The 12,500-nt window shown below is 46.6% G+C and overlaps 1 protein-coding gene across 5 annotated transcripts in view; it reads right to left on the reverse strand.

Moving 5' to 3' along the window:
* akap6 (A kinase (PRKA) anchor protein 6) overlaps positions 1-12,500 on the reverse strand; it is a 170,799-nt gene that overhangs the window by 104,693 nt on the left and 53,606 nt on the right. For all 5 annotated transcript variants that reach the window (XM_076748701.1, XM_076748702.1, XM_076748698.1 and 2 more), the window contains exons 12-13: positions 7,993-8,089; positions 6,293-6,495 (exon numbers count right to left, since the gene is read on the reverse strand). In XM_076748701.1, the coding sequence (XP_076604816.1) occupies positions 6,293-6,495; positions 7,993-8,089 (300 nt within the window). The remainder of the gene's footprint in view (positions 1-6,292; positions 6,496-7,992; positions 8,090-12,500) is intronic.

Below are 12,500 nucleotides of genomic sequence, written 5' to 3' on the forward strand. Positions count from 1 at the left end.
CCTTCTACCTCTCTCGCACTCCCTCTCTCTTTGTGTGCAGTCACCCCACCAAAACACACACACACACACGCAGAAACACACACTCAACCTTTACCTTCATCTTCAATATGCAAAAAACACTACAGATGTCACTTGAAAATCTTCACACATGCACAACAAATCTTTAAAATGCAGCGATACACTGCAGAAGACGCACAGTATTCTCATTCCACACACACACACAAACCCTCTCAGTGCGTCTGCACACACCTTGAGGTGTGTGTGTGTGTATTGTGCGTGTGTGTCCTAATCCCCGGCGCTGGCCGTCTTGTCGGAGCGTTATATTTGCTGGTATCAGTGTATCTTCTCCTCGCCGCCTAATCCCACCACCCCGACTCTGATATTTCCTGACATTTACATGAATCGCCCCTCTCCAGACGGACAGACGGACAGAGGGAAGGAGGGAGGAGGGGGAGGCCGGAAGATGGAGGGAGAGATGGAGGATGCAGGGAAAGATAGAAGATGTGAGAAGTCTGTGTTAACGTAAAGGTCTGCGGGGGTTTAAACTGAAAGGAGAGAGTGGAGGAGGGATGGATGAGGGAGGGAAGGGAGGAAGGACAAGTGATGAGGAAGAGAGGGAAGCATGGAAAGACAGTAAGGACACATGAGAAGCTACAATTACTGCGTGGCTGTTGTTGCCTCGACCAAGTTGCATTTACTCCACATCTGTTCTGACTTACAGATTAAATAATGCAATTTAATGAAGGGAAGGAGTTAATTAAAGGCATTAAGTGACATTATTTGGTGAGATGGAAGTTCACCAATCACCTGAAGATCCATATCAGCAGAACCACCGACTGCAAAGCTTCTGTCGGGTTTGAAGATTAAATCACTGTTTTTGTGAATGGAGTCTGGTGGCTTTGGCGAGAGCGATGAAGCGGCTTTCTCTGGTTAAACAAAAAGAACTTATTCTTTAACAGGAAGCTTCATCTCTGCAGAGATCCTCCCAGAGTCTCACACACTTCAAAATCTGAGCCACTCATCTCATCCTGTGAGACATTTGTGTCTGGTCAAAATTAGCGTCCGAATTGTTGAGTTACGGCCATAAACTTGCTTTTGTGTGGTCGCGCTGACCTTTGACCCTTGACTGCCAAATTCTCATCAGTTCATCCTTGAGTCCAAGTGGACATTTGTGCCAAACATGAAGACATTCCCTGAAGGCGTTCCCAAGATTCATGAGAAAGAGACGACCGGACGGATAACCAGGAAACATGGAGGCACATAAAAAGAGAGATGAGGAGGAGGAGGAGGGACAGAAAAGTGCTAAAACATGTCAGAGGAATAGAAGGAGGGATGATAACAGACAACTAGATGGACGAAGGAGGAGGAGGAAGAGGAAAGGGAGGTAAAGAAAAAGAGGTATGATGGATGGATGTGAAGGATGGACGGACAGACAGACAAACAGATGAGCGCAGGGACAGAAGAGGGAAGGACAGAGCGAACAAGGGAAAGACGAAGGCAGAGAGGGAAGGACAGATGGACTGCTGCCAGTCCAAGAAAGACAGAAGAGGGAGGGATGAAGACTAAATAAAAGACAGAAAAGTCAGACACCTTGGCAGCGACATATGTTAAAACCAATAACAACAAGCTCTTATGAGCGCCAAGAGACACACACAGACACACACAGACACACACACACACACACACACACACACACACACACACACACACACACTATTACTCATTGGAGACTCGTTAAGGCCCGGCCTAAATTAATGACCTCACACTACACCTGTTGTTACTACGCCGACCATAGCGGCAAATAATTAATAGAGGAGCAGAAATGAAACACGTTCAGGAAAAAACGGATTTAATCATCAATGAGCAAAAGATCGAAGCTGATGATGACGTCTGGAACAGTGAAAAGACGAACCAGGAAGGTTTTGGTAGGTTTTCTTTTGCTTCTGTCTCATTTGAACGAAGTTTGTTTTCAGAAGGTAAAATTACTGTTTTTGTGAATGGAGTCTGGTGGCTTTGGCGAGAGCGATGCAACATCTGTTTCAGGTTTAACAAAAAGGTCCATCTCTGCAGGGATCCATCCCATAATGTTGTCAGACATTTCTTATAACAATCCGAGTCAGTCAGTGGCAAAAACAAACACTTAACGGACGAACGTTGACGGTGCACGAACGCCCCGACGGATTGAACTGCAGTGCTGTCAGTGACTGCTGCTCGCATTCAACACTAAACTCTTCACAAAAACCGTCTCCGTTAGTCACTCGGACACAAAAACATGAGAACGCAGGGTTCATCATCAGAGCATATTTGACCAGAATTCCTCCTGTTTGTCCAGGACATGAACTGGAACTGAGTTTTATCAAACACGAAGGCGATGAGAGACTAAACACTGATCAATACGCGATGATGGAAAAAATGTGGTTTATCTCTTAATCGGCGATATTTCATCCTCAAAAGCACTTCCTAACTTTTCTCTTTGAGCTGATTTACATATTTCCTCATTCTCCAAAAACCACACGAAGTGACATCATCAATGATGATCAATCAGTGATGATGTCGTCTTCAGATGAATGTGTCCTGACGTGTCGTAGATTCAGTATCAGAGACGCCAGCAGCCCACAGAGCTGCAGTCACATTCAGTGAACTGCTATCTGAGAGCCGGCTGGGAAATACGTCGTTCGCCTCTGCTCTTAATTGCACTAAAAATGAAGATTAAGAGGATGAATTATTGATACAAGTTGGTATTTAATCTTTTGTAATGAATAGTGGATCCGCTGGTTATAAATATTGCACGAGGCTTCATAATTTGATAAATTTATTCCAATTTGCCCTTTATTTTGCCCTTTAGTCAAGGTTACGTTCATTTAAACACACACACACACGCACACACTCTCACACTCTCACACACACACACACACACACACACACAGATGAAGCGCAGTGTGTTTACCTACCCTCTGCCCGTGGTCATTCCTGTATCATCTTTTTTTTTTACCGAGGACCATAAACACACACACACACACACACACACACACACACACACACACAAACATGGTGCCCTTGGCTGACCTTGCAGCCCCCCCCCCCCCCCGTGTCTGTGGCAGTAATTAGGCCATGCATCTGATTGTCATTAAAGAGCACTCGCAGATAATGAACACGCAGTAAAGCCACAGTCACAGATTCCTCCTGCACAGACTGATGCTCCTCTCCTCCATCACGCCGTGTGACGGCCTCACGGCGAGATCGATGGAGTCTCCTTCTGCCTGAAAAGGCTGAAACGTTACCAAAGAAGGAGCAGAGCGTGCAGGAGCACTGAAGGCCTCCATGCCTCGTCTTCAGTCTTTACCGATGAAAACGATATTAATGCAGAATCTGCAGTCAAGAGACAAGATTTTAATATCGGAAACGTTCTAGTTTCCATTTGTAGTCCGAGTGGTATCGACCAATCACGTCCAAAAGCAAACTCAGGACCCACTGGAGATCATCTGAGGATGATTTTGCTTTTGATTAGTGTTTTCAAGTTTACCTGCATTCATATGCAGAAATGTTTTCATAGAGATGAGCTAAAAGGTCAGACTGTAAACACTGACCAGAGGAGGAAGTCTTAGCTGGACCGCTGGGTGGATTCAAAGCAGCTACACCAGAAGCTGACGTCGACTTCTCTTAACTTCTGACCTGACTTGGACTTGTTTTGGGTGACTTAAGTCCTGACTCAGACTTGTTTTGGGTGACTTTAGTCTTGACTCTGAGTTGTTTTGGGTGACTTTAGTCCTGACTCGGACTTGTTTTGGGTGACTTTAGTCTTGACTCGGTCTTGTTTTGGGTGACTTCAGCCCTGACTCGGACTTGTTTTGGGTGACTTTAGTCCTGACTCGGACTTGTTTTGGGTGACTTTAGTCTTGACTCGGACTTGTTTTGGGTGACTTTAGTCCTGACTCGGACTTGTTTTGGGTGACTTTAGTCTTGACTCAGACTTGTTTTGGGTGACTTTAGTCCTGACTCGGACTTGTTTTGGGTGACTTTAGTCCTGACTCTGACTTGTTTTGGGTGACTTTAGTCTTGACTCGGACTTGTTTTGGGTGACTTAATCTTGACTCGGACTTGTTTTGGGCGACTTTAGTCCTGACTCGGACTTGTTTTGGGTGACTTTAGTCTTGACTCGGACTTGTTTTGGGTGACTTAATCTTGACTCGGACTTGTTTTGGGTGACTTTAGTCCTGACTCGGACTTGTTTTGGGTGACTTTAGTCCTGACTCGGACTTGTTTTGGGTGACTTTAGTCCTGACTCGGACTTGTTTTGGGTGACTTAATCTTGACTCGGACTTGTTTTGGGTGACTTTCATCCTGACTCTGACTTGTTTTGGGTGACTTTAGTCCTGACTCGGACTTGTTTTGGGTGACTTTCATCCTGACTCGGACTTGTTTTGGGTGACTTTCATCCTGACTCGGACTTGTTTTGGGTGACTTAATCTTGACTCGGACTTGTTTTGGGTGACTTTCATCCTGACTCGGACTTGTTTTGGGTGACTTTCATCCTGACTCGGACTCGTTTCTGGTTACCACAGACGGACTCGTGCAGGCTTCGAGCGTCTCTGCTCGTTTGGATTCTGGGCTCAGCTGCTCAGAACAGACGTGAAGCGAATGGTTGAAAATATCACAGAAAGTTGTTCAGCCCACAGAAATAATTCAGCAGGTTCACACCTCGGCTTGTTGTTCCGAGGTTTCACGGATCAAAGCTTTAAGTGCAGAGGGAGACTCACAGATAATGAATGGACTGTTAATGTGCTGCGGCCGGGCAGCTAATGGACACACACACGTATGAAAACACAGACGACACACACATACTAAAATACGCTTTCACTATAAGGTGCACACACACACACACACACACACACACACACACACACACACACAGAGGTGGAAGCTGGCTAATGGCTGTCACTGTTGACTGATCACAGTGATCAGGCGGCTGCAGCTCTAATTGCAACTAAACAATCTGAAAACAACCACAGTCAGGTCCACAAGAGGAGGAGGAGGAGGAGGAGGAGGAGGAGGAGGACAGAATGGCCTGAGAGGAGAGGAAGAGGAGGACGAGCTGTAGGATGAAGGAACTGGAAGAGAAAACAAAAGGAAACTGATGAACTGAGACAGAGGAAAGGAAAACAGGCAGGAGGGAGGAAAGGAAGGAAGGAAGGAAGGATGCAGGGAAGAAGGGATTAACAAAAAACTAAATGAATGAAGGAGGAGGAGAACAGTTTCAACATTTCATAGGAGATAGGTCTGTTTGAGATCAGGTACTGAAGGAGAAGATGTGGACGACGCCGTCACTGAATCTTTGCTTTATTTTATTTATGTTTTTATTTATCCGTCTTCAATCTTTCTGTTTGTTTTTTGCACACTCGTCTGCTGCTGCTCAGAAACATGCTGTTTAGATCAGTTTAAGGGGATTTTAAAAAGATGCATAAGATGTAAACATCTGTCAGTTATGTTTAGACGTTATTTTAGATCAAGAAATGAAAGCGAAGGAGAGACACGTCTTTATGGGTTTAACTTTTTCAATAAAAATATATTGAAAACAAACCTAATAAAACAGATGAGATGTTTGTAAAAATCAGAAGACGCACCGGACGGACGGACGGATGATTCAATCAAAAAAGTTTAGTCTTATGAAGTGAAGGAAGGAGGAGAACGAACAAATGAAAGCAGCAATAGAGGAGGAGGAGGAGGAGGAGGAGGAGGAGGAGGAGGAGAACCCTGAAGAGAAGTGTGTTGAATTCTGTTTGGTTCTGAGTGTAGAAGAGAGAGAAGGCCACAGATGAGTCATGGAAAACTTCTAAACACACACGCACACACACACATTCACGCACACACACACATTCACGCACACACACGCGCGCGCGCATGCGCACACACAGCGGTGACGAGATGTGACTGACAGAACTGCTGCAAACACAGAGACAGAAAGGGAGATTACATCTAATTAACCAAGTCCAGCCAATTAACCAGCAGCCAATTAGAGCTGAGAAACCAATCAGGATGTAAATTGGCAGCCAATACAAACGTTCCAAAAAAATTTATAAAGGAGCGTGTGTGTTTGATGTGACTGTGACCGTGTGTGTGTGTGTGTGTGTGTGTGTGTGTGTGTGTGTGTGTGTGTGTGAGAGACAGGAAGAGAGAGGGAGGATCACAGGGATCAAGCGAAGAGGAAATGGAAGGATATAAACCGAAGAGTGAAAAACAAACAAAAAGCAGATGAACAGATTCAAACAGAAAATAAAAACAGCCACTTTTCTACCTTCAGGCCGTCCGCCGGGCACGGGGCCTGCCGATTGGCCGGCGCTTCTCCCGAGCGTGCGAAGGGCTCGTGCGATTGGCTGGTGTAGAGGAGGCGGGCCTGGATGCAGCGGAGGGCGCGGAGCATCCAGCCATGTTGGCGCCGGATCTGCCGCTGGAGCTGATCCCATTGGCTGGAAACCATATGGAGGATATCCTTCAGACCTGCAGGGCGAGAGACAGAGGGATAAACTAGAGAGAGAGAGAGAGAGAGAGAGAGAGAGAGAGAGAGAGACACCAAGAGGGACGAAAAGAGACAGAAAACCAGAGAACCCATCCAATTTGTCAGGCTAATTTCAGACGAGCTCGTCTAACATCCCAAAAAATGCAAATGCACCAGAAGGAGGGGCGTTAAGAAACCGGTTTTCAGGTTTGTCACCTTCTCTTGGTCACGCGCTGCAAAAATATCCCCCATGAATCATCACGACTTCACGTCCAACAGGGATTCACGTCCGCGTGTGTGACACAAACACGTCCACATTATGTCTCTGCAGCGTTCATGTGCTCAAACACTGATCTGAGGTCTGCTCTGCTGTCGGCCACTCCATCTAACCAGGTGATAAACACGTCCACGACACGCTGATCCAGGATCAGCCTCCATTACTGCAGCGGCCCCTGTTTGACGTGAACCCCCTGATGCAGACTGACCCTTTAACTCATCGCTGTCACTGCGGACACAAACCCTGCACGCCGCTCTGTCGCTGTATTAACTGTAGATTTTTGTCTTTTCGTCCTCGTTGAGTTTTATGTCTTTGCTTCCATGTGAGTACACTGAGTGTTTGATCTGGAGTCACACTGCTTGTGTGTGCACACACACTTGATGAAATCAGTCCGGAGGATCTGCTGCACGCTGAAGCGCAGTCATTAAAACAGGACTTGGATGTAACCCCCACGTCTTAATAAATGTGCTCGGCTGAAATGGAAACACTCCTCGAGTCGTTTCAATCAGCCTCCATGAAATCCTCACACGCATCTAAAACACTTCGTTTCCTGTCTGCAAAAACAAAACCTTTTATGTTTTGCTGTTTAACTGATGTGTCTGATTAATGTGCGAGATGTGTCCAGTTACTACACTGCACCCCCAGAACTGACCTCAGACCAGCCGTCTCCATCAGTTCAAACGCCTAAACTCGACCCGCGGCTGTTTACGTTTCGCTGACGAGGATCCCGACTGGTCATGTGACTCGTGTCTGTCAGGAGCAAAGATGGAAGTGTGACGTTCCCATCGAGCCACAACCATGAAGACAAACGTCCCATGTTTTAGTCCAAACCACAGCTCGTCTGTCTGTCCTCTAATGAAACCATGATGTCTCTGTCTGCTGTGTCTCCGGCTGATTTCAGACAATCTGAACTTCCCCTGAACGTCTTTCCCTTCCAGCCAGTTTCAGCCCGCTGGCTTTTCGTTGGGCCTCTCCATCTCGCTCTTTGTCTTTGTCTCTCCGTCCTCTCCGTCTCTCTCTGCTACATTCATGAGTTCTCCTCTCTGAAGGTCACTCTGTTAATCCAAATATTAATAATGAATGGGACAGAGTTGGGGCTCTGTTAGGCCACCTGTGTGTGTTTGAGTGTGTATCTGCTCATGGTGTGAGAGTGCAGGAGTGTGAATGACTGCCTGTGCGTGTGTGTGCGTGTGTGTGCATGTGTGCGTGTGTGCGAACGTACCCGATTGGTGGAAGGTGATGACAGACAGCAGTGCTCTGCCCTCCTCCATGATGCTCTCCTTCAGAGCGCTGCGACTGTCCACGTTTAGCTTGAAGCTCTGAAACACAAAGATCATCATCAGCATCCAGATGTTTTTAAAGGATCAGTGCTGCCTGAGTCGGAGCTCTGAGAGGCCAGAAAACAGCAGCAGTCAGACCATCAGACAGGCTCGACAAGCTCAACCGGAGGAGAAAATGAAGCTGAATAACAGCTGCCTTATGAAAACAGTCGGCACAGGTTAGAGACTGACTTCCTGCTTCAGCTCTGACCTGCTGGACCACCTGTGCAGTGAGCGCAAGGTGAGTAAACTACCTGAAGTGTCTCCTCATCTGACGCTGAAAGGATGCTCCCAGATCTGACGTGTTCAGAGCGCAGTGTTATTACCACCGACAGAAGAGACGGAAAAACACCCTCAAATGAAGTATTTTAAATAGTGTAAGAAGGGATGTGAAAAAAGATTCAGCAGGAGGACGAACGTGATTGGATGGAAAAACTCCCTCCGTGTTGGAGAGAGCATGGAGAGGAGAGGAAAATAAAACACTGTGGCAACGGAAACAGGAAAAAGGTAGAAGAATGGATGGAATAGATGGAGGGATGGAGAGATGAGGGATGGATGGATGGATGGATGTGGAGGCACAGAGCAGCCTGAGGCGCTGCTGGAAAACACTCCAGTCAGATCTATGAACAACGCTGCAGCCTCTTCTGATCTGAGTGTGTGTGTGCATAAGCGCGCGCGCGCGTGTGTGTGTGTGTGTGTGTGTGTGTGTGTGTGTGTGTGTGTGTGTGTGTGTGTAAGCCTCAAGGTGCTCAGTCCTCAAGACTTAACCACTTCTGACATCCTGCTGTGCTGCAATGGGAAATGCTGCATACACGTATTCACACACACACACTTTAGTACGCACACACACAGACACAGACTCACACACACGCGCACACAAAGTGATCTCCAGACTCTCTTGTGTCTGTAATTGTCTAATTTTTGAAGGCCTTGAGCTGAAGTCCCTAAAATGAGACTAGAACTGATCCATGTGACACATTTTATCCTAAATTTCTATTTTATATTTCAGATGTTTTTTTCTTCTTCTTGTCTTTCTTTATCGTCATGTTAAGCACCAACATACTGAAATGCTTCCACCTGGTAATAAACCTGATTGTGAGTCTACGCAGAAGAAAACAGCTGAGACGGGATGTGATTTGTTTCTGTCTGACAAAACTACAGAAACGTACGTACAGAAATGTACAAAACACCCAATTAAACTGTCAAAGCCATCGTTCCCGCCGAGCCGCTCGCCGCCTCGTGTTATTTTCATGTTCTTTATAAAAAACGTGGCTGCACACAGCAGCTCGGCCTGCAGTGAGGGATCGACGGGTGACGGCATCAGTCAACACATGACAAGGTCAGACCTCCACACCACCAATATTTATGGAGCAGGATACACACTGGAGACGGATGGGACGAGGTGTTTTACCCGTAACACACACAAACACACAGACACACACACACGTGCACACACACACACGTGCACACACACACACTGAGGGCCTGCAGCCAGCGGGAAGCATCAACATTTCAGAAGAGCTGCAGCTAATGAGTCACTTCATTATTGATCAGTCTATTCATTGTTTTTTCTGTCAATGAATCAAACTGTGCTGATTTGCATTTATATAAAACAGAGACGCAGCAAATCTTCACATTTCGTCATCTGTAAAAACTGTTGTCAATCAATTACTGCCAATCAACTAATCAATCAACTTCAGCACTGCGCTTTACACGAGACAAAGTTCAGGAGTTCATTCAAAAATAACTGAATCGAAGCTGTAGATGTCCAGATGTGTGTGTGTTTCTCTGTACACCAGCAGTCAGACATCATTTTGGCAGTTGTATCACAAAATGTTCAGCCAATCACAGTTCGAGGTGCAGGGGTGTCTAACACACCTGTCGGTCGGCGTCATGTTTTAGGTTAGACTTTCAAAATAAAGCTTGCTGACAAACAACGAACCTCCTCAAAAGTAACTCAGCCTCTTAAAGCTGCTGAGTCTTCATATTTCCCACCTTTGACTGAAGAAATGTCAGTGAATTAAAACTCGACATGTAGCAGCCGTTAATGAGACACTTTCTGTTTGGCTCAAAGACGATTTCACATCTAAAACTGAACCTTCAACCCGGCCCGTGTTGGTGCCGCGCTCCACCCGTTGAGCCACACCAGACGAGCTCTTCCTCTCAAGTAAAAGCCTCTCATCTCCTAAACCGGTTTTAACTGCTGCGAGCAGATAGCGGTGACACTGCTCCTTACATATTACATTTGATAGATAAACTATAAAAAATCACTTTGGAAACCAAACCGTCAGCTATATCTCCTCACAACGCGCCCAAAAACACATTCACATATCAATATTATCCAAATAAAACATGACTGTCTGCATTCTGCAATCATTACTGCCCTGCAAACGTCGTAAATTACTTCAAATCTCACGGCTGATTGAGTAATTTTACAGACTCGGCGGCCACTCTGCCCCACATAATTTCCAGATAAGCTGGTGAAAAACCTCACAGCTAATAAACATAAAGTACATTTATCAGCGCTACGGAAAACACAGCGTGACTGTCTGCGTCTCCGGGATAGGGCGGCTGATGTTGGGAATGAATTAGGTTGAGCAGATTAGCCGGGCTATCGGGGAGCGATCGTATTTCAGCGCCTTATTCCACGAGCGATTCGGCTCCGTTTCCTCTGTTTAATATATGGAGAGCACGGAATCGATAAGAGTAGAACAGCCAGCCATCAATCACACGATGATAAGGCATGCAGAGCGTGCTTTTATGTACGTCAGACAGGAGGCGGTAATAAGAGGCTGTGTGCGTGTATTTATGTGTCTGTGAGGGGGAAGAGGGAGAGCGTGAGGACGGCCGAGACAGACGGAGAGACAAGACAAGCAGCTACAGGACGGAGCGTTTCTTCAGACGTGTGCTGACGAGCACGGAAACACGGACGACAAAAACACTGAAAACAACTCATCACGATAAGCCGAGCGTGGACGAGTGAAGTCTGCCGGGACGCCGCCCCCCCAAAAGAGAAGGTTTTACCCCAAACAAACTGAAACACCTGAACGTTCAGGTGGTTCTCGTCATCTCGCCGCAGCTCAACGGCAGCCACAACACGTGACTTTTAAAAGCATCAGACAGAAGCAGAAAGGTGTGATAAACAGGGCAGGTGAGTGAGTCCAGTCGACAGGTGAGTAACCGTCTCCAGTGGTGAAGTAGCAGGTGGATTTGGGGGTTTCGTCTGGCGGTCTAAAACGTTCTAACTCCCTGCTCTGATTAACACACACACACACACACACACACACACACACAAACACACACACACACACACACACACACACACACACACACACACACACACACACACACACAGGGGGCTGAAACGAGCCGCTTCAAAGCCTGACTGATCAGATTACCTGTTAGCATTAGCATATTAGCCTGGAGCGCAGGGTAGGACGGCCTCAGAAGCCTACCTAATATCATTTAGCTTTTAGCATTAGCATATTAGTGAGGCGCTAAGAGGTGTGCAGCGCTGGTACTGAGATGACATTGAGGCTTGACATTGAGATTGTGTTTTAGGCTGCACTGATCTCTCTCTCTCACACACACACACACACACACACACACACACACACACACACACACACACACACACACACACACAGGCTGATGAGACATGATCTGATCAAAGAGTCTTTGTAATAATGATGATCAAATTGTCTCCATTCAGACTGAGCTGAGAGAAACTGTAGTGCTACGGCTGTATTCCCCCGAGGTGTGTGTGTGTGTGTGTGTGTGTGTGTGTGTGTGTCTGTGTGTGTGTGTGTGTGTGTGTGTGTGTGTGTGTGTGTGTGTTTCTTCATCTCGGCCCTCTCTCTCTATATTTTCCTTCAGTTTTTAGATTAAGAAATACAAAGCAATTCTCCCTCTTGCTCTTTTCTGTCTTTTCCCTCCTTCCTTCCTTCTTCTCCTCCCTCCTCCCCTTTCATCCCTCCCTCTCTCACCTGGCTCCCCTCTCTTGTCCCTCAATTAACATCAGCTCAGTCTCTCCTTTTCTTTCTCTTTCTTCTCCTCTTTCACCCCTCCCTCTTCTTGCTCGTCAGTCCTCCTTCTTCCTCATTTGCTCTCCCATCTTCTTTTCTTTCCTCCTCTCCTCCCCCCTTCTAAGACATATTTCTAATGACCAGAAGGCCTCTTCTTCCTCACTGATACCCGATGTCAAGCCTCCATCAAACACCCGAACCAAAGTCCGAAGAGTCAAAGTGATGGAGGTTAACTGCACTGAAATAGCTGATTTCCACACAGTCACCTCTCACTCCACTTGTTTGTGACAGATGTGATCATATTACTTGACAACGAGGGGGGAGAACGGAGGTCCGAGCAGCCGAGACTCGACTGGAGCCGGACTGGATCATTCCTGACGGCTCTG

This window comes from Chaetodon auriga, chromosome 14 (assembly GCF_051107435.1).
Source record: "Chaetodon auriga isolate fChaAug3 chromosome 14, fChaAug3.hap1, whole genome shotgun sequence".
Classification (NCBI taxonomy): Eukaryota; Metazoa; Chordata; class Actinopteri; order Chaetodontiformes; family Chaetodontidae; genus Chaetodon; species Chaetodon auriga.